Source organism: Centropristis striata, chromosome 19 (genome assembly GCF_030273125.1).
Source record: "Centropristis striata isolate RG_2023a ecotype Rhode Island chromosome 19, C.striata_1.0, whole genome shotgun sequence".
NCBI lineage: Eukaryota > Metazoa > Chordata > Actinopteri > Perciformes > Serranidae > Centropristis > Centropristis striata.
The window spans coordinates 26,867,032-26,889,997 of NC_081535.1; the positions used below are offsets into that span (position 1 = coordinate 26,867,032).

Consider the following 22,966-nt stretch of genomic DNA (forward strand, 5'->3'; position numbering starts at 1 on the left):
AGTCCTTAGGTTGTAGAGGAGAGGTTACTGTAAAGAAATATCTCGTCCCCTATCCACATACTTTTGGTTTGGGGCTGTTTCGTTTGGGCAAGGCCCCTTAGTTCTGTTGTGAAATCTATCAATTTAAAAAAACTGATCAGTAGGCCATACCAGGAAGTAAACTACTGTCGAAAGACAGAGAAGCTAGGTTTAACCCTTAAGTTACCTCGCTAACCTCCTCCTAGTTTGTAGTCAGGACCCTGGAGCTGGTTAGACTTGCTAAGGAGCAGTGTCTTGCTAAGGCACACCGGGGCAGGGAAGGACTCTCCACCAAGTGGAAACCAGGCTGTAATGGACCGAGTTCAGATGGTTATCCTCAGCTGAAACACAGCACTGCCTTAGTACTGCCACCAAGATAACTGGACCTGCTGATTCAGGACAGACGACTGCCTCTGAGGCCAGTGTGTCTCCTGAAGTCTAGGATTAATTTTACTTTTTTGTCCTTGGATACTTTGCTGTAAGTGCATTCTTTGAACTGTTGAACTGGCACACTTGGGGCTGACATGTTATTTTCAATGGCTGTGGAGAACGTGGGCTGCTAGGAATCATGGACCAATCTTTGATTTCAAAGTAGGGGTGGGCACTATATCAAATATACTCTGTATAGCGGCGGATGTAACAGTTTTGTTTGTAAACACTTAATACCTAATAAGATGACTCCAGTGATTTAGAAATACATTTCAATTAAACTGGACAATTCATAATTCACAATTCCCATAATGCCTCCCAAAACTCTTTTATAACACCCTTCCTGCTTGGTGAGCGTACGTGTCTTTTAAACTCCAGACCTCCAGTGTAACACAGGCTCTCTGTTAAATATGTGCTATATCTATATCCCAGATAGGGTTAGAGTATCTCACATGCTAACATTATGTCACTGTTTTCAAAAGTTGTACTCATCAATTTCTGCAAAATGTTTCTCTTCTGCAGGGAAATGACATCAAGACATACAAGTACAACGTCCTCACCTTCCTCCCCCTGAACCTGTACGAGCAGTTTAAGAGAGTTGCCAACCTCTATTTCCTGGCTCTGCTCATCTTACAGGTACATCTAAAAGAGATTAACACCCTGGGTTCTCATTTACAAGGTTACATAGAAGGACCAATAAGTAACGTTAATGTTTGTCTTTTTGTTAGATTATTCCAGACATTACTACTCTGCCCTGGTACACCACACTGATTCCTCTGGTGGTGGTGCTGGGAGTCACTGCCATCAAAGACCTCGTCGACGATCTGGTATGACTTGTCCTTTGGAAAGACGCATATAATACCATGACAAGACAGTTGATCTTGTGTGTGTAAATATTATATTATCTTATTTAACCTGACCTTTTAATTTTTTCCCCCAGGCACGGCACAGGATGGACAAGGAGATCAACAACAGGAAATGTGAGGTGTTGTTGGATGGCAGGTCAGAACAAATTTTCCTTAAGTTTGAGTTATAAAACAAGATATTCACTTCTTTAAAAGCTGACATCAAATTTTGAGAAAGGCCAATAACCCAACTCCTTGGTTGGCTACATGTTTAGATCTTGAGATTTGTTCCTGTCTCTAACCTTGTATTAGGGCTGGGCGATAATTCAATGGAATCGTATCGTGATGACATCATATATTGAGACACATTGTCTAAATTGATAATAAGAAGCACATATAAAGTCAAAATTCTAACTTATAGTTATTTTGAGGGAATATTATTTGGAGATTGCATTTTTCTTGTTTTTCACACTTCACATAACCGTTCAGTTTAATGCGATTAACAAACTGGACTCCAGAGTCACAAGCTTCTCCAACCTTTAAACTACATTACCCAGAAGGCAGAACAGTGCATAGAGCTAAGGACAGGGTTCTCTCTGCAGAATAATGGTGAAGAAAAATGTGTAAAGATCCACTTAAAACCCAAATGTTGGTTATATAAATGTTGAATTGTGTTTTCCAATAGGAGTGTACAAGATTTAATTAATTAATTCAGCTTTATTGTTGCACTCCTGCGAGCCTACATCCCAGTTTATTTAAGTTGAAACTATTGTCTTTATATGATTACTCTGTGTTCTAATATGTTCTTAAGTATATGAGAAAATACTAATTTGTTAATTAAAAAGTGATGATATAAACTCTGATTGGTCTCTGCTTCAGGTTTCAAGAGTCAAAGTGGAGGCACATGGAGGTTGGAGATGTGGTTCGCCTAAAGAAGAACGACTTTATTCCGGTATGATTTATCCAGCCTGCATCATTTTTTGCTAGACCAGCATGCCGCTGAATATTGGCTCTTACCCTTTCCTCAGAGGAAGACTAATAAATTAGCCAAATAAAATGAGAAAAATTGCCAATAGCAGATAGCCAATATATTTATCTAATTGCTTAACCCTGGTCACCAGCATTTAATATTATAAAAACAAATTTAAAGAGGAATGGCCAGCAAGTTATTTGATTTCACATCATTCATGTATGGAGAGAAGGAAACAAATTCCGAGCATATACAAACTAAAAAATATATGACCTAGGAGGGAACCGTGAGGCACTCCTCATGTCATATTATGAGGTAAGGGGGTAAAAATCACATATTAACCGTTTTTAAAAGGTAAAATCTGGGTCAGTTAAGCGAAGACACATTGAGCCACTCACAAAATAGAGCATATACAATTTAGGCTGAACTCTGACTTGGCAGCCTGAGTCTAAAAGTAGACATTATGTCAGATTTGAGTATTGAACCCATCAGAATGCTTGATGACTTTCTTTTTTCATTTGTTGATCTTTTATTCATATATATATATATATATATATATATATTTTTATTCTTCAGGCTGACCTTCTGCTATTATCCAGCTCCAACCCGAACAGCCTGGTCTACGTAGAAACAGCTGAACTGGATGGGTAAGACTCTCCACTTTTTTTTTAAGTTTCTCAAAATAAAAAAATAAAAAATATTTTCTATCATAAGTCAGTGTTAGGTCCACTTAGTTTCGTACTGTAGTATCTTTATTAATTACGATATTCAAATGGTATATGAGTTCTACAGCGATGAAGTAGCAATCTTTATTTCCAAAAGTTTTTGTTTGATCTGTCATTTTCTCAAGAGTTCAGTAAACAAATTGCTCACTGATAGGAGAGAAAAGCAAATATTTAAAGAGCTTTTGCCAAAAGCTTAACAACCTCTGCCAAACTCGGCCATGTGACCTGTGTTACCGTATGTTCTGAGATTAAGTTAGAACCGCCTTTAAATCAAACAGCTGGACCTGCTCTGGTGTCTCCAATGGAACCATTTTACAGTAATGGCAATTCGACTGAAACAGACATTACCTTTTTCAGTTTTTCATAACTTTGTGGTGTGCCACTCGTGCAACTCATTTTCATAAATAAGCTCTTTTTTTATGATTATTTATTGATTTCCCTTTTTGAGAAAAAGTATTTTCATCTTGATCCAAATTTTGTAATTAAATCTGTAACTGTGGTTCTGTTTTTGCGTATGTTTTTATTTCTCCCCCTGCAGAGAGACCAACCTGAAGTTCAGGCTGGGGCTCAGAGTGACTGATGAGAAGCTGCAGCATGAGCGTCAGCTGGCTGACTTCAATGGTAAGTGTCGTGGCAATTTCTTAGAAAGTTTTAAACTGTCACTTAAGTGGTAGGAACCGATCTGGTATCTCTGACGTGTGTCCACTGTTCCACAATATGAGACTTTGCACTACAGATTTTGCAATTAAATCTGTAAAAAAATATATTTTTTATTGATACTTCAGTTTTGAGATTTCATTTTTTAAATGAACTTTCCAGGAGAAACAGTTTAGTATGATTTGAGTCGAATGAAAGCCAGACTCATGTTCTTTTGTCTCTCCTGAAGCTCTGATTGAATGCGAGGAGCCAAACAATCGGCTGGACAAATTTGTGGGGACGATGCTGTGGGAGAGGGAGCGTTACCCTTTGGACGCGGACAACATGCTGCTCCGAGGCTGCACCATCAGAAACACTGACATGTGTCACGGCCTCGTCATCTTCGCAGGTGTGAAGATGTCTTCATTGAACATTTTAATACTCACAGTGCATACTGAAGATTTTGATGAATCACAACACCTTTGTTGTGCTATTTCACAGCTCTAATTCCCCTTTAAACATTTATTTCACATAACTAGTCATTTTTCAAAGTTAAAAAATCAAAACTTGACTGACTTATTTCTTTTTTTCCTGCATTAGGTGATCGATATGCAAGATCTGCCCACATTAGAGCTGAAACTATGAGTAGATTAATTGTTCAGTGTGTATTTTCGGGCATTTAATGGATGGAACAATTTATCATTGGGGATTACTGAAATGTATTGTTACTTGAAGGCTTATCAGTATGAATGTGTCATTATAAAATTTAAACTGATGTTAAATCATTTGGAATAATAATATTATTAATATATATTGTCATAGGAGCCGACACCAAAATCATGAGGAACGGTGGGAAGACGAGATTTAAGAGGACCAAAATTGACGAGCTGATGAACTACATGGTTTACACGGTAAGTCTGAGATTACATCCTGTTGAAAAAAAATGTAAAAAGTAGATGTAGCCACCATGACATCACTCATTAGTTTGTGGAATATTGTGTTGAATCCTTTTGACCTTCACAGTGGTCAGTGGGGAGGAGTGCGAAACTAAATGTTCACCAGCTTACACAAGTATGAGCTAGCTGGCTACGTTAGCAAGGTGCATCCATAATTCATGTCAACTGATGTTATTCATGATGCTTATTTTGGCTAAAGAAAAATAGGCTTAAAACAATATGCAAAAATGAACAGTTGTCTCTCAGTCCAATGAAATACATTTCTAGGCAACCAAAATGTTACAACTGTGACCCTTTTTTTTTTACTAAATTAAAGTTAGCAAAAACACAGACAACACCCAACCTTTAGTAAAGGTTCCATCAGGTGCTGTGTTATTAGGAATAAATGTGGAAAAATATTTTCCAAATCTTTTGCACACTCTCCCCTTTTCAGCTAATAACCACTCCAAAACGTGTCTATTTTGTCATGTCATTATGCTAGTTGCATGTAGCTGCTCACCAATTGCCTTCAGAATCTTGCTTGTGTAGATGATGAATTAATTGTAATAAACATAATTTATCCAGTTAACATTTTTATGAATGGTAATCTATGGAAGTATTGACTCCAGCTCGGCTCTGATCACGTCCTGCACCTTAAGTTCTACTGGGATCTCTATTGGTTGTCCACTTTCATTTAGGTTAATTCTTTCAAAAGGGTGCATTGTTGTTTATTTCTATGAATGTCTTCTAGCACACTTTTGATGCTCATAGCCTCATTCATTCCTTCATACATAACTACCATAGGCTTACGGAGCCTTACCAAAGCATAGGATCCTATCCATCTGGATGGGAGCACATTACTTAAAGTGTCGTTACCACAAATCCAACAGGTTGATGGCTGTTTAAATGAACACCGTTCCATGGATATGCATTGCTTCTATCATAATTGACAAGTTGCCACAGCGACCGGCCTAAAGCATACCCTCTGTTATAGTCTATTTTACTCTAAATGACACCATCATTTACAAAATGAACACCACAGTCTATTGAAGAAGACTTTAAACTTGTGATTGAGATCATAAAAGCATTAGGAACTTTTTTACTGGGGTAATAAATTTACAGAAAAGTAGTGGCATTTCTCAGATGTTTTATACAGCTGGACTTCTTTTGCAGCCAGTGGAGTCGCCCCCTGCTGGCCACTAGAGAGAATGCAGTTTTAAGACACTTCCAGGTTGTCTTCACTTTTCAGACCCTGAGGTTGCTGCTTGTCTGCAAATCACCATCAGTTTTATTTTTAATTTTATACATGTATCTCCTTTCATTATCTCCCATCCACTGGGCTATAGCGATGCTTTGAAATCCCAGTTTTCCTTCCAAACAGCATACAGAGACCTCCCTGTCAGACTTTCAATTTGTTTATAAAAAACTGAAGACATAAATTATTATTAATATGATGTGGCCTTTTTTGTAAGTCACCCAGAGTGTAACTGTGTATCTGTTCCCTCCCTGTAGATCTTCGCCCTGCTGATCCTGGTGGCGGCAGGTCTGGCCATTGGTCACAGCTTCTGGTACGAGGAGATCGGCTCTAAGGCCTGGTATCTGTACGACGGCAAAGACCAAGACGCCTCCTACAGAGGCTTCCTCAGCTTCTGGGGATACATCATCGTCCTCAACACCATGGTGCCCATTTCACTATATGTCAGGTCAGTAAAAACAACAGCCACATATTTAGGTTTTGGGGATGTGTAAGTGTCAATGATATTGGGTTTGGTATTGATTTAATGTTCATAGGGGTGCCCAAGGATTGTAAAAGTGAGATTTATCTGCTGAATATCTTTCTGGCTGCAAGTAAACAAAACTGTTACTGAATGCTGGATTCAGACATGTCCTTACCTTTACATAGACACTGTCAGCTAGAGGTGGGAATCCTTAGAGGCTCCACGATACGATTTTATTCCGATACTTGATACCGCATTCAAAATACATTAGGACAGAATATCTACTGTTCTTTGATAGCTGTCTTTTTGAGCAGTACTTAAATAATAATACAGCTTTAAATCTTTTCATTCTCATTTCAGGTTCATACTTAGAACATGTTAACAAGTTGCAATGTTCGAAAACCGCATTTCTCTGTGGATTGAATGTTTTGATACTTTCACAGTATTTATAAAGTATCTACACTTGCTTTTTAATGAAAATAAATGGAAATCTCCCTTTTTTTTAAAAACCATATGCCACTTTTCAACCAACGAACACAGAGCAGCAAGGCTTCTCAGCATTAGTTAAACCCCTGATACCACGTCAGCTTCTGTTTGATGTGACAAAAAGATTCTTTTTCACACTGTTGTTAAAGAGCACCGCTGCCTCAAAGAAATAATTTGTTTGTGTGCTTTGTGTTCAGTGTGGAGGTGATTCGTCTGGGCCAGAGTAAGTTCATCAACTGGGATCTGCAGATGTATTTCTCAGATAAAGACACACCAGCAAAGGTACATTTCTACTGCTTTTATTATTATTTGTAGCTTCCCGAGAAGAATCCCTGTTAACAATGTTTCAGTCCTCAGACCTTTATCAGGTGAAGTTCAATATGTTAGGATTGAAACTAGGTAAATATTCGTTCTTTAGCTTCTTCTCAGTCGAGTGATTCAAAACACCTGTGAAGTATTAGAACAGCAGATTAATAATCTTCTGAATCATAAATACTGTATGTTCACTGTTTTTCTCTATTTAATGGAAAATGCAGAGATATATGACATAAGCCAAATTCTGAACAGATTTAGCTAGCTCTGGCTCACTTTTTTGCACTTTATCTGACAGTTTTTTTTTTTCTATTAATGATTCCAAATATATTTTTTAAATATTCTACATTGTAGATTAATATATAGAAAACAGAATTATAACTAAACACATATGGAATTAAGTAGTGAACAAAAAAGGGTTTAACAAACCATAATATGTTTTAGATTTTAGATTCTTTAAAAGTAACCTTTAACCTTTTGCTTTGATGGTCGCAAACAAATTAAGAAGGCAAGAAATTCCACAAATGAAAGCAAAAGGTGGATAGAATTTTGATATTTTCAGAATAAATCTACAATGTTGAAAATAATGAAAATAAATTGAATTGAAATGAAACATTGAATGAGAAGGTGTGTCCTGTGACTGGTACCATATAATGACACATATTATTACATATATCATAGATCTTCTTTTACATTGGTACGTTTTTCCTGAAACTGAGAAGCCCACAGTTTGTGAGTGGGCACGTTTTAGTTTTGAAAGCCTGCAAAAACCAGGAAGTATCGAATGTACTTCCCACTCACTTAGGTAAATAGACAACACAGTAAACCATCACACATCTGAACCTCTTAAAAGCTCATGTTCCTGTGTTTTTTATTTCACAGCCCACATTAATAATAAAAATACTGGATATCCTTCTTAACCCTCCTGTTATGTCCATTTCTCAGGAATTGCAGTTATGTTCATGGGGCATTTTAACCCCGGGCATGTTAAATTATCCTGAAGTGTCAGAAACTAAAAAATCCCAAATAAACATTGTTTATATTTCATCGTCAACTCCAATACTAACCATTTCAATCAATATTTAGTGCAATGGTGTCCTTTCCCTCTCACAGATCATGGTTCAATGAGGATAATTCACTCATTTTTCATAAAAAATGCATGTTAAAACTTTTTTATGGACATTGGAAAGACTTACATATAAAATACAATGGTTTTACATGACTTTGATTTAAAAAGTTTTTATGAGTAAATACTTTTAACGTTTTTTTTTTTTTTTTAGACTTTTAATCTTTAAAAATGGGTCAATTTGACCTGCAACATAACAGGAGGGTTAAAATTACAATTTAACAGATAAACCCAAAGATAGAGATAAAGATATCTTTTTAATGCATCTTACTGTCTTCGTCAGTAAAGTTACAGTTAAGGCTGGTCAATGGACCTTGAATTGGGATTATTTCTTCAAACTGTGCTCAACTGCCAGCATTCACCAATTCACACACACAAACATTCATACATAGGTGGCCTCGGCTAGCATGCAAGGACCAGCTCCTCAGGGCCGGCAGCATGCAAGGCTTCAGTTTCTCACCCAGGATACTTTGACATGTAGACAGTTGGAGGCCAGGAATCCAAGTACTGACCTCCATGTGTCAGAACAACCAAGAAGATCAGCATGGATTTCTCTGCCTATGAGTCATTTTGCACTTTTCATAAAATCACCTGTTGCCCCCGTGCAGGCTCGAACCACCACCCTGAACGAGCAGCTCGGTCAGATCGAGTACATCTTCTCTGACAAGACGGGAACTCTCACACAGAACGTCATGGCGTTCAAGAAGTGCACCATCGCTGGACGCAGCTACGGTACTGATCTGCTTTATTTCACTCAAACATAAAATTGGATCTTAATACTAAACTTTTTGTGGTTTTGTTACCCCAAACAGACCTTAATGCAGATATGTAAGCCAGTGGGAACTGAGACTCTAACCCTGGCAGTATTAGGCTCCTACTTAGAGCTATTTAAACTCTAATTCTGGACTTTCCTGAGGGAATTCACCCTCTCAGGTTAGTGAAATAATGAGGAAGGGAGGAAAAATTGAAAGGAACCAGGAAAAGGTCAATGTGGAGGTAAAGAGGAAAAAGAAAGGAAAGTGTGACACCTACTGCACATTTATCGCAATGGAAGCTGTTTTAAGGATAGCAAAACATTAGCTTTATAATCATATTTTATAAGAATTTTTTTTCACATACAGCCAGGAGGATGCATGCAGAAACTAAAGGATCTCTATCGTCTCTGCCTGAACCAGTTGACAGCATTGTGTAATCAGAAAGATGAAAAATGAGCCTTTAATGTTCCCTGTGGGGGAACCAGTTCACTGCTGCAGGGAGAAGTTGGATTTAGATAAGAGCAGAGCAAACAGATTGTTGGGTAACAGATTTAAAAGTGTGCAGGTGGCTTTAGTGTGTTACAGTCCATGATACGGTCACAAAGGGCTTCACAAAGGAGAGAAAAAATGAGGCGTAATAGGGAGCAAATGTATGTTTGTTAGGGCAGGTATGAAAAGACATGTACTTTAAATCAGTAGGGGACAAAAACTAACAATTTTTACCACTGTCCATGTGTATGTGTTCTTTGTGTTTCAACTGCCATGACTTGCTGGACCCTTTATTAAACATGTGCAGATTAGTCAATCCAGGTTTGTGCTCTTCTTTCCCAGGTGAACCGACTACCGCTGAGGGAGTGGTGCTGGACCGAGGAAGGGTAAAATATACAGAATATATATCTATGTGAAATATTGTTTACAATTCATCATGTTTCATTTTTAGAATAAAATATGACTTGAACACATTCTATTGTATATGCTTCTAAACCTATAAAAAAGTGACATTTTGACCCCAAATTTTGAATTGGTATTGCTCAACAAGGCAATTTTTTCAGCAACTGAAAAAAAAGACAAATTAAGATACATAAACTTTGCAATACTAAAACAGATGATTTTATCTCAAATTAAACTTCTGCTGTTTCACAATTATTTAATGGCATTTTTGCAATTCATGTGGGATATATACAACAAATACAATATGTATTTTAATCTATATATACACACACATATATAGCTTTATTTAAGGGCTTTATTGAAATTACAGTTGTTTTACAGGACTTTTTGAGCCAACATAGCAGCACAGGATCAACAAAACAAACTCCACTAGACCTAGACTCCACCTAGGTTTTTATTTAATTTTATTTTTCAACTATCATTCTGTTCTTTCGTGTTGATTTGAGGCAAAAATTAACATGCATCTTCTTTATTTTTGTATGTGAATGAAAGAAAAAACAAAAACAATAAAGAGAAGTTGAAAAAAAAAAAGATAGAGAAATCCACAACAAAATGGAGTTTTATTTTAATCAGTTTACTGTGAAACACAACTGAATGTTTAGTGACAGACAGAACGATAGATAGATACTTTATTTATCCTGAAGGAAATTCAAGCATCCAGAAGCAGCATTCAAACATACATTGGACATACACTATACATACATTGAAATTAAACTCTATAAATAATTAACCTATTATAAATCTGAATTTAAATTAAACTTTATCTGCACATTATATAATTTCTTGCAATGCTTAATTTCCCAGTTCAAGTGCGGATAAGGCTAAACCACTGTTTCTACTGTAGTTTTTCCAAACCATTTTTCCTGTTTTTTTCCCATTAGCCGGTGGACTGGAGCTGGAACCGGCAGGCTGACAAAAAGTTCCAGTTCATGGATAATTCCCTGGTGGCCTGTGTTCGATCTGGGAAGGATAAAGACGCTAATGAGTTCTTCAAACTGCTCTCCCTCTGCCACACTGTCATGGTTGAGGAGCATGAAGACGGTAGGTCCTAAAGGTCCAGTTTAGGCAAAGGGTGTGATGAGTAAACTGCACAGTACCTGAGTAGTGGAGAGTAACTAAATACATTCACTCAAGTACTGTACTTAAGTACAGTTTTGAGGTATTTTGAGTATTTCAATTTTATGTAACTTTATACTTCTACTTCACTACATTTTGAGGCAAATATCACACTTTTTACTCCACTACATTTAGCTGACAGCTTTAGTTACTTTCAGAGATTTTACATGAAAAACCTGATAATATAAAAGTTATTATACATTTTAAACCCAACAGTATATTAAATCATTAAAATGAGCCCTGTCTCTACAAAATTAAAACGCAGCTTACATAAATGAATCAATGCAATTAATCCAATAACATATTTGGAATGTATAGAACAGTCTGAGTGGGTCCATTCTGCATAACAAGTCATTTCACTTTTGATACTTTAAGTACATTTTTATGCTGATACTTTTGTACTTTTTACTTAATGAATAAGAATGCAGGACTTTTACTTGTAGTGGAGTCATTTCACAGTGTGGTATTAGTACTTTTACTTAAATAAAGGATCTGAATACTTCTTCCACAACTGCAGTACCGGTCAATCAACTCCTACATGCCCCTAAGAGGACTTATCCATGAAGTTGCTGCATTAAGCAGTATTTTAGACATTATCATTGAATCAAATGAAAACACTGCAAAACATGTGCTGTAGAAGAGCAAATGGCAGGTAATGTTTTGGACACCTTCTCATGTATGCATTTATTTCTGTCAGGTGAACTGGTGTACCAGGCGGCGTCTCCTGATGAAGGCGCCCTGGTGACAGCAGCCAGGAACTTCGGCTACGTCTTTCTGTCTCGTACGCAGGACACCATCACCATCAGGGAGATGGATCGGGAGGCCACCTACGAGATGTTGGCGCTGCTGGACTTCAACTCCGACCGCAAGCGCATGTCTATCATCTGTACGAGTGCACACATACAGTACTATTGCACATACAAACACATGTCATTTCTGCTTATGTAGTAGTACAGTTGTTATAATAACAGAAATATAAGCAACGACATTCTGTACAGACTTCCCAAATTTGAACCAAATTTTTACATGCCTACTGCAAAGAAGCAGCAGTTTATCCACACAAGAACTTAATCTATAAAACATTTCATGAAAAAATCTAAAAACATGCTATTATTCCTATTAATATTTTCATGTTTTAGAAGGAGCTAACAGGCTTAATGCTAAGAGCTATAGTAGAGGTGTGAATCAGCGTATCGGCCCCACGATACGATTTTATCCTGATACTTGAGTCACGATACGATATTATTGCGATTTTAAGCATTTTGCGATATGGTGAGTATTGTGATGAGATGAGATAACTGCATTTTGTGTCCACAAAATTCAATTCAATCAAGAATTGTTTTGTCCAATAAGAGAAAATTCTCAGCCTATTCGTCTCCCTTCAGTCTTTTTATTTCTCCACAATGAGAGTCAAATCCACAGACTGACCAACAAAGTATTCAGTCAAACTCAACTGAACTGTTAAAAGTGTCCTAAAAGTTAGCTTGCTATGGCCTCCGGAAAATACTGACGCTAAATAAACGCTAATATCGATACTTGAAATCCAAAAGTAGCCAATCACATTGACTGAGCAGAACGGAAAGGTGTGTTTGGCAGTGTGCAACAGCAAGCATACAATAGTGACGATTTTAAGAAAACACAATTTAGGACTGGTCTTAACCTGGGACTTGACTTAAGAGTTCATAGCCAAGATTAAAGGCTCAAAAAAATGACTGTCCCACCTGTGACCCTCTGTCCTACTGTCTTTTCTGTCTTTCAGTGAAGTTTCCTGACGGCCGTATTCGTCTCTACTGCAAAGGAGCCGACACTGTCATCTACGAGAGACTTTCCCCCAACTCCAGACACAAAGAAACTACTCAGACAGCTCTGGATGTAAGTTTGCATGACTTTATTCTCATTTACACTGTTGTACTTGACTGCTGTGTACTTGGCCTTGGCACAGCTTTGGTATGCGTATCGCTTTCTCATGTTTCTATGGAAGGAAACATTTTGTGTTCTGTGCTTCAGATTTTTGCCAACGCCACCCTGCGGACACTCTGCTTGTGTTACAAAGACATCACCACAGCAGAGTATGAAGCCTGGTCCAGGATACACAAAGAGGCCCAGGTGACCATGGTGGACAGGGACGCTGCTCTTGACCGGGTTTACGAGCAGATTGAGGGCAACCTGATGGTGAGCGGAACACAACTTGACTTCAGTGTAACGAATAAATCAACTTCCATGATTAATGAGACTTGTAATTTAAATGTATTTGATCTGTTTTGGACTAGCGGATTTTCAGTGGAATCATGTTTGCCTTTAACTTTCCACCCTAAACAGCAGAAAAGCCAGTAACATGTGTTAACCTTGATTCTTCACTGAAAGTTCTGTCAGACTTAACCAGATGTGTCTGTCTGTTCAGCTGATTGGGGCGACCGCCATTGAGGACAAATTGCAGGAAGGAGTGCCAGAGACCATCGCCAAGCTGGCCAAAGCCGAAATCAAGATCTGGGTCCTGACTGGAGATAAGAAAGGTACCATCGTTAGTTGGCCTGTAACATTGTAATGTGTTAAGATTTATGAATGAACCTGCGTCTTTTTGACATTATACATAAAACTAAACTGATGCCAAACTAGGGCTGGGCGATATGGACCAAAAGTCATATCCCAATATATTTAGGCTCGATATACAATATATATCCTGATATTTTTATCGCAAAGTGAGAGCAAAAGTCAAAGCCAAATATGACATGTCACAAGTAGTTTTATTGAAACAGTTTATTTAAGTGATCATAATTTCCGTATAACAGGAGAAAGTTTTTTTTAAATCAAAGCTCCATAAAGTGCACATTAAAATAAAAGAAAATATCTCAAATAAAAATAGCTTATGAAATAAAGCAGGCTGCTCTTTTTCTGAAATAAATATATTTATATGAAAAAAGAATAAGGAACATTTCAAAAGAACTAAATATGACAAACCCTAGTAAGGGCAGCATTTGTATATAAATAAAGAAAAAATATTTGAATTTTATCGATATATGCGATATGGTCTAATTCCATATCACATTTACAAACATCGATATGTTTTTTATATCGATATATTGCCCAGCCCTATGCCAAACATCTCAAAATGAATAATGTTCCTAATAGATGACCGCGAACTTGAGCTCCTCTGTAAGCGATTCATTCTTGCTTATTACTAAATATTAAAAAGACCAACTTCTATGAATGATCTGTCTCCGATCGCCAACAAAGTTGCGTCATGGTGGTTCTGGGACAAATTGGAATGTTGGTGTTAAAAATGTTGTGCCATGTTTTTTTTTTCCTCTTCATTTTAACATGTTTTATTCTCTTCCCAGAAACGGCAGAGAACATTGGATTTTCTTGTTCACTTTTGACAGACGACATGCAGATCCACTATGGAGAAGACGTCAAGTGAGTCTAAATAATGTCTTTAAAAGCCCTTTAAGGTCAAATGTAGCACTTTTTATGTGGATGTCCAATCAGAGTTGATGTTATTTGTTGTCCACTATAGCAATTAATTCCCTATTGTGTACACATTGCACGGCAGTGGCATCTTGCCTACCTTACAATAGCTCACTTTTTAGTCTAACAAATAAAGAAAATAAGCTCATCAAATATTCTCCCACCTAAATACAACCGTACACCCTCTGAATTCCAGTTTGTCTCTTTCCGCGAACAAAGACGGACTCGTGTAGTTACCGTGTTAACTCATTGTAAAAATGGTGGTGGAATTTAACTAAGTACATTAACTCAAGTACTGTACTTAAGTACAGTTTTTAAGGTATTTTTACTTTACTTCAGTATTTCCATTTTATGTAACTTTATACTTCTACTCCACTACATTTTGCTGACAAGTTGAGTTCCTTTCCATGTCGAGATTTAACATGAAAAACATGAAACATTTAAAGTGATTAGACATTTTAAACCTCATAACAGTAGGCCTATATTACATATTTTAAAATGAGCCCTGTCTTTACAACATTAAAACACTGCTTACATAAAAGCATCATTACATATAATCTGATAACATATGTAGAATATATAAAACAGTCTAAATTGGTCCATTCTGCATAACAAGTACTTAAACTTTTGATACTTTCAGTACATTTTGATGCTGATACTTTTGTACTTTTACTTCAGTAAGTTTTGAATGCAGGACTTTCACTTGTAGAGTAATTTCACAGTGTGGTATTATTACTTTCACTGAAGTGAGAGATCTAAATACTTTTTTCCACCTTTGTGTAAAACTCAGTTCATTCAAACTGGACAGAAGCAAACAAAAACTCATTAGAACTGTCTCTAAAAGTAATAACTACTGAAAGTGTCACATTTTAGTATACTGACTGGCTGAAGGAGTTTGTCTGTCAAACAAGTACTCCCACCTAGCTCCTGCATACTGAAAGCAGTTGGAATGGGGAGAGTATGGCCAGACTATCACATAGACAGAAATGCACCTTTTTCTTTAGAATTGAAGGAGTTTGACCAGCTCTTATGGCTGCCACTTCTGGGTCACTTCACTCACCTTTCCTAGGCAAAACTATAGAGCACTTTTGGACCTCAACCTTTGTCTGTTGACCCTGTGTCTGCAGTGAGAAGCTGAGCATTCGTCAGGCCAAGAGGAGAAACGAGCCTCCAGTTATACGTCGAGGCAAAAAGAAACCTGCGGAGCCTTTCTTTACTACACCAGGCAAAAACGCTCTAATCATCACCGGAGGATGGCTGGTGAGTTCCATTCAGGACGCTTATAATGATAACAAGTCATTCATTTTCATTTGTGCTAATACTTTGTTTTTGTTTTCTCAGAATGAGATTTTGTACGAGAAGAAGAAGAAGCGCCGACGTCTACGCCTGCGTCGTCTGGGAAAGCGGTCGACTCCCACCAGCCCTCAGGACGGACAGCCCATGGACGATTGGGAAAAGGAGAGGAGACAGGTACAGCTAAGAGAAGTGATTTATGATGAAGTGACTCATGGACAGTGTAATACTTGATGGTTTACATGGTGTAACGTCTGTACAGATTGACTTTGTGGACATGGCCTGTGAGTGCGAGGCGGTCATCTGCTGTCGCGTCACACCGAAGCAGAAGGCGAACGTGGTCAGTCTGGTGAAGAAGTACAAGAAAGCGGTGACGCTGTCCATCGGAGACGGAGCCAACGACGTCAACATGATCAAGAGTAAGGACAGGAATGAGCTGTGCTCGTGTTAAAGGACCAACCGTCTTCTGCATGTAACACATTCCAGTGACTCCACTGTAATCTGTCCCTATGCCCCTTGTCCCTCCAGCTGCAGACATCGGTGTTGGGATCAGCGGTCAGGAGGGGATGCAGGCCGTCATGTCCAGCGACTACGCCTTCGCCCAGTTCCGTTACCTGGAGCGCCTCCTGCTGGTGCACGGACGCTGGTCCTACATCCGAATGTGCAAGTTCCTACGGTTCTTCTTCTTTAAAAACTTCGCCTTCACGCTGGTTCACTTCTGGTACTCCTTCTTCAGTGGATACTCTTCACAGGTCAGCAGCATGACACCATTTGTTCTAAACAGTATCTAATTTCTCTACAGAATCCAGGTGTGGCAACATAAAAGTCAGTACATTTACATGACACCAAAAAACAAATGATTGCCTTAATCCGATTGGAATACTTGCATACTCCACCCCACCAATTCTTGTGTCACTTGGCTGTGAGGCATGACAGATTACATATCAACCAGTCACAGCTGGCCTTGCATCACAATTAAAGCCATGTCCGGAGGTTCATTTTGTCCCTGTTTGCAGGTCACCTATGAAGACTGGTTCATCACGCTCTACAATCTGTGTTACAGCAGCTTACCTGTTCTCCTAGTTGGACTTCTTGACCAGGTAAAAACTGACTTTGTTGTAGACACAAAGCATTGTTCACAGAAAAGGTCATTTGCAGGTATATTATTGGTTTTGCATTTTTATATTTTCAGCTTAGAGCTCTACCCAAAATATCAAAATTTTAGTTCTGGTAATTCTGTAAATTCAGAGCAAAGCAGTTAGTTCAGTTTGAATATTTCAGGTTAATGTATAACATATTAGCGGAGACGAAGGTAGTTGTGTAAGGATTAGTTTGGGGAAAAACAGAATTAATGCAAAACTTTATTAACTGTTTCCTCCTGCTCCTTCCCCTTGCAGGACGTTAATGACAAACTGAGCCTAAAGTTCCCCAAACTCTACCTGCCGGGCCAGCAGGGAACAATGTTCAACTACAGGAACTTCTTCATCAGCTTGTTCCATGGCATCTTCGTTTCTCTCATCATCTTCTTCATCCCCTATGGAGCCTTCCTGCAGACCATGGGGCAGGATGGAGAAGCCCCCTCCGACTACCAGTCCTTCGCGGTCGTCACCGCCTCATCACTCATTTTCACAGTCAACCTACAGGTTAGTTGTGTTTAGTTTCAGAGTGACAGGGTTTTAGCAGCCCTGTCTAACCTATTAAATGATGATATGCTAACCTTAGCATCCAGCTACAATTAGGCCCACTACAGCATGGTGTTGCCATGGTAACAAAGCTTTTCTTTGCAACATACTGATATTTGAAAATAAAGTTACACGCTGTGGGACATTGCTTTAACCAGTCATGTACTTGGATGAGGTCACTTAACATTCATGATCTCGGGGTCACCTGAAGGACGACTCCTCAATCTGCAAAGATTCATTCACTATTTTTATTTCTGCAGCATTTGCATCATACTAAACTACTTAAAGATTATCAGACAATTCAGGACCTGTGTTTATTATGCAATCTTTTCAATAAATTAAGTATGTTGCTAAATGGCAACAATATAGTAAGTGGAGCCTGTGGATTCCTTAGTTACTAATACTAAAAGACGAAAAAAAGTGGAATTTCTTTGCCAATTTATTATACCTATACTATACAACTTTGCAGACAGGTGTTAGCAATATTAGAAAAAAATGGGGGCTATTTACATTTCAACAACCTTCCAACTTTTTCTTGTCCTCTCCTCTGTGCTCTGTGTAAACAGGCTGCAGTTTAGTCCAAGTTTCACTGAATTCTTGTTAAGGGACTGTTGTCCTCAGCAAAGTCATTCATGGCTTTCATGGCTTCCCAGTTACACTAAGGAATGTAGTATTACGTTTTTACAGAATTTAATTTTTTAGCTAAGTTTTTCTTTTGCTATTTAAGCTTAGATTAGGTTATTTTTCCTGAAGGAGACCTTCAAGAATCGTCAGAAATCGGAAAATCCAATGATATTTTTTTATTTTTTACAGTTTCTGGTTTTGATAAGTTGTGTGATTTTGGTGAATTTATGTTCTGAATGATTATTTGAGCACTGAATCGGAAATCCAGAGTTCATATGAGGCTTTAATTGTGGAATAATAGGATTATTTCAACCTTAAAGCTACTCGAGGAGAAATATAAGGGAGAAAATTTGGAGGAGGTTCAGAAAATGTGAATGTAAAATATTTTTTGTATGCAAATGACCTTTGTTACCAACTTCCCCTCTCATTTGGCAGATCTCTCTGGATACCTCCTACTGGACCTTCGTTAACTGCTTTGCAGTTTTGGGCAGCATAGCCATCTACTTTGGCATCATGTTTGACATCCACAGCGCCGGGATCCACGTCATCTTCCCCTCAACATTCACCTTCACCGGTAAGTAGCAGTGTGATGCAGTTTTGCAGCTTGTCTGGCTGCAGAGTCTCTACTCCAAAACACTGAGTTGCTTCAGAAACTGCACAGAGTAGCTTATTAGTCCTGCATGGCATCTGAATGTTTCCTTTTTTAGAAAAATCTGAGAAACCCAAGAGTTCCCTGGACAATTGGACAACCACTGTTCAAGGGAGAGATTTAGCAACATATATTACAGTTCAGCATCCCCAACTAAGCATAGCAGGCCTGGATTTCTCCACTGACATATGTGCAGATAGTCTGCAGTAGGGCTGGGCGATATGGACCAAAAGTCATATCCCTATATATTTAGGCTGAATATCGATATATGATTTATATCCAAATACTTTTATCGCAAAGTGAGAGCAAATGTTCAGTCAAAGCCAAATATGACATGTCACAAGTAGTTTTTAAAAAAAAACGTTTAGTTAAGTGAACCTAAATACTGTATAACAGGAGTACCTTTAAAAAAAAATCAAAGCTCCATAAAGTGCACATTGAAATAAAAAAATATCTTAAATAAAAATAGCCTATGAAATAAAATTGGCCAATCTTTTTCTGAAATAAATATAAAAGAAAAAATATTTGAACTATATCAATATATGTGATATGGTCTAATTCCATATCGCATTAACAAATATATCGATATATTTTTTATATTGATATATATCGCCCAGCCCTAGTCTGCAGCTGGAGCATTAAACCCCGTCCTCTTTACTTCTCTAATATTGTGCATATTTTGTGTTTTTAGGTGCAGCATCAAACGCTCTGCGTCAGCCCTACCTGTGGTTAACCATCATCCTGACGGTGGGCATCAGCCTGCTGCCCGTCATCTGCATCCAGTTCCTCTATAAAAGCATCTGGCCCTCTGTAGGAGATAAGGTGAGACCTGTGGGAGTGCAGTAATCACCAATATCAGGAACAATCATCAGGAAATTGTAGCTGTGGCTTCTTAAGATTAAACCGAACACATTTCTATATACTTAATACAAAGAATCAGAATAATAATGATCTAAATATGTATGTGTACAACTAATTTTGAACCAAAAAAGGCAAGTTCACACTGAAGGACTTGCTAATACACGGACATTTTTTTAAGGAACTTAGACAGAAAATGCTGACAAAACCTTTTATTATAACCTCTAACTGGTGAAGGAAGAGGGATGGATCACTAGAATACCTCACTTGCCGCTCAGGGTTTCTGTATAAAAACAAAATAGTTCTATTTCAGTAATATACAATATTATTGCGATTTTAAGCATTTTGCGATATGGTGAGTATTGCCATACAATATATTGTGATTTAACTGTTTAACTGCATTTTGTGTCCACAAAATGAAATTCAATCAAGAATAGTTTTGTCCAATAAGAGAAAATTCTCAGTCTATTCATCTCACTTCAGTCTTTTTATTTCTCCACAGTGAGAGTCAAACCCACAGACTGACCAACAAAGTATTCAGTCAAACTGAACTGGACAACAACTGCAGCATTTTATCAAACTTTCAAAAAAAATTTAAGCTTCACTGCTCTGAATTTTTTGGAATGAATCATTAAAAAAAAGCCGAACTTTGTGGTCGGATATCCTGACCACATGGTGCCTATAGACTCCTTAGATCTTCTACTTTCATCTCTATAGTATCTATCTATCACCAGTATATTCCTAAAAGTGAGCCCGCCCAGCCTCTGAAAAACGGCAAAAATACTGACGCGGCGTCGGAAAGCTAAATATGGATACTTGGCAGCCATGAATCGATATAATATTGCCACCCAAAATATTGCGATACTATACTGTATCAATTTTTCCCCATCTTTATGACTTACCCTGTAGCTCCTTTTTTACCACACAGGACTGTTTCTCTGATGTTAACTGCTTTTTGCCCATCATCCCCCAGATCCAGAGAAACCGGAAGAGGTACGAGATGGAGCTAGAAGAGGAAGAGAAGAAAAAGCCGTCAGCATTCCAGCGCGGTCGGCGATCCCGCCGTTCCGCCTATGCCTTCTCTCATTCCCGTGGCTACGCCGACCTCATCGCGTCGGGGCGGAGCATCCGGCGGCGCCCGACAGGACGCGATAGAACCCAGGAGAGCATCAGGGAGGTTCCTCAGAGAGAGGCTGAAAACATCTGACGGGGCTGAGCTTGAGACGGAGCAAAACTGCAGCCAGTGGGGGTGTAAATATTTGGGAAAGTTCAAGGAGCGCTTGGTTCACCTTTATATGTGGAGTTGCTGCTGAAATTGTTAACATCAGACCGCCCGGTCGGATTTAAAAGGACATCTTCTTTTGGGGTATTCAAGTCCCTCGGAGAGAGATAAAAGAAAAGTGCTCATAAAAGTTCAGCAGAAGGTTGAATGAAGTGCTACTGAATGACTCCACTGCCTGCAGTCCCTCCTCTACGCAGACTCTGTCAAAAAGCAAATTAAAAAAAAGCTCACCGAAGAGATGACCGCGGTTACCGGGGTTTCAGGTCATACAGCGACTGTGTGGCTGACAATGTTGTCTAACTCAGGATTTTTAAAATAAAAGCTTTATTTTTAGTCTGTTTGTCCCTGCTCTCCACTGGATGTGGAGCTGTAACGTTATTTAATATGCTTTTTTTTTTGTTTGTTTTTTGACATTCACAGTTTTAGCGCGATATCTGCGCAGCACTTGATATGTTAGTGTTTTATTAAAATGTAAAATTATATATTTCAGTCAATTTGTCCCTTATCTACACGATATCAGACTGCATCTCCAAATTAATTTCTGTCCGTTGAGATGCAAATCCAAAGTTTTCCCTTCACATTAAAACAATGTCCTGAAGCTAAACATGATGGGCCAGAGCTAAACATGTTAAGGTATCCTCTTTTAATGTTTTATCATAAATAATGGTGCGCTGTTATCATGCCAGGTTATGCAAGGTGGTCAGATGTTATAAAGTGTCTTAATTTAAAAAATAAGTTGTAAATAGTGTCCTCTGCTGTATCAAATGTCCCAAGTGTCCTTATAGATGGATGTTGTAGTTAAGAGTTAGATGGACGTCAACTGTTTCAGCCTTTTAAATACCTTTTTCTACCTGAATCCTAATATAATTTGTTCTATAACTCACCTGTTGTTCTTTTATTCAGTTCAGGTGCTGTAAACAGTGTAGGGAACCTGCAAGGAGCTCCAGTTCGTCTTCCTTCAACAACAGTGTTTGAATTCAAATGCTCCTTACTTCTCATGGGGAAAGAAACACAGCAAGGGTGACTAGCTTTATCTTCATTTGTCTTAGAAGTTTGTTCTTTTCTATTTTTTTAAAATTGCATGTTCCTTAAGTCAACAAGGATTTTTGCGTGTCACTGGTTGTTTACAACGAACCCAAAGAATGTCTTTCTCCAGTCCTATATAATCAGATATAGGACATCTGCTAAGCCAAAACTGACACATTCCTGTTCTGACTGTTACTCTACCGCCTTCATGTTAGTGTTACTGTACGCAGATGATGTCTTTTTATTACTGAATGAATGGAGGCAGTAGATGTGGACTGCTGTTGATGGTACCAGCAACAGTTTGCTCTGTCATATGATGGTATTTTATCATGTGGTTGTTAATAAAAGCCAAGGGCACATTTAGCAATCTGACATGAGTGTTCTTTTGTTATTGTGGTGAATCATTGTTTGTATGTGATCACAGTGTTTACTCTAGGATTTTTTTTCAGCACCGAGGGTAAAGGGTTATTTGTCCCCTGGATGGTGTTAGCGTGTAAATATCAATAAGCAATTTAGAAAGTATAAAAAGTGATCCTTAGAACCAGTGTTTCCCACAGGATTTCCTGAGACTTTGATGGAGTGACCTGAACAAAGTAGGGGGTCCGTTTGCATGCTCCCCTCGAGAACATTTTTGCCCTAAAAGCCTAAATTTAATGGCCTCTCACACAATCTAATGCCACTATTCCATCTTAATCATTGAATATTTTAATACATTATTGTAAAGGAGAATAAGGGTTCTTCTATGTTTTATTTAAGGCATCATATCTTGACACTCTTCTTGTAAATTCTGTGGTGGACTCTGTTAACACATCCACATGCTCTTATTTTGAAAGCGACATGTTTGCTTTTTTTATGGCTGGTCTAACACGTTCTTACCGTAATGCTTAGTAAATACACGCACCGGGAAAACAAGTGGAGGCAGTATAGGGAACTTTTCAAGCTAAAATTAAGACCTACTGAACTAATATTCTGCATTCAAGAGACTGAGTCTAGCTCCAGAGTGGAGACACAGGTGTGTGGTCTGCACGGTAGATGAAGTCGCCTGTTAGCTCCAAGACTAAGCTA

General features: G+C 38.2%; 1 protein-coding gene across 1 annotated transcript in view; it reads left to right on the forward strand.

The window, feature by feature from the left end:
* The window catches only part of atp8b1 (ATPase phospholipid transporting 8B1), a 42,226-nt gene extending 19,953 nt beyond the window's left edge, over positions 1–22,273 (forward strand). Inside the window, exons 4-30 of the mRNA XM_059357920.1 lie at positions 970–1,083; positions 1,176–1,274; positions 1,388–1,449; positions 2,172–2,244; positions 2,839–2,909; positions 3,526–3,608; positions 3,874–4,032; positions 4,446–4,534; positions 6,071–6,261; positions 6,960–7,044; positions 8,809–8,932; positions 9,787–9,830; positions 10,788–10,947; positions 11,720–11,908; positions 12,782–12,894; positions 13,030–13,194; positions 13,424–13,535; positions 14,361–14,436; positions 15,615–15,747; positions 15,829–15,957; positions 16,043–16,199; positions 16,309–16,532; positions 16,797–16,880; positions 17,178–17,423; positions 18,522–18,660; positions 19,427–19,557; positions 20,567–22,273. Coding sequence (XP_059213903.1) covers positions 970–1,083; positions 1,176–1,274; positions 1,388–1,449; positions 2,172–2,244; positions 2,839–2,909; positions 3,526–3,608; positions 3,874–4,032; positions 4,446–4,534; positions 6,071–6,261; positions 6,960–7,044; positions 8,809–8,932; positions 9,787–9,830; positions 10,788–10,947; positions 11,720–11,908; positions 12,782–12,894; positions 13,030–13,194; positions 13,424–13,535; positions 14,361–14,436; positions 15,615–15,747; positions 15,829–15,957; positions 16,043–16,199; positions 16,309–16,532; positions 16,797–16,880; positions 17,178–17,423; positions 18,522–18,660; positions 19,427–19,557; positions 20,567–20,800 — 3,486 coding nt within the window. The 3' untranslated portion in view covers positions 20,801–22,273. The remainder of the gene's footprint in view (positions 1–969; positions 1,084–1,175; positions 1,275–1,387; positions 1,450–2,171; positions 2,245–2,838; positions 2,910–3,525; positions 3,609–3,873; positions 4,033–4,445; positions 4,535–6,070; positions 6,262–6,959; positions 7,045–8,808; positions 8,933–9,786; positions 9,831–10,787; positions 10,948–11,719; positions 11,909–12,781; positions 12,895–13,029; positions 13,195–13,423; positions 13,536–14,360; positions 14,437–15,614; positions 15,748–15,828; positions 15,958–16,042; positions 16,200–16,308; positions 16,533–16,796; positions 16,881–17,177; positions 17,424–18,521; positions 18,661–19,426; positions 19,558–20,566) is intronic.
* Positions 22,274–22,966: the final 693 nt, after the last annotated feature.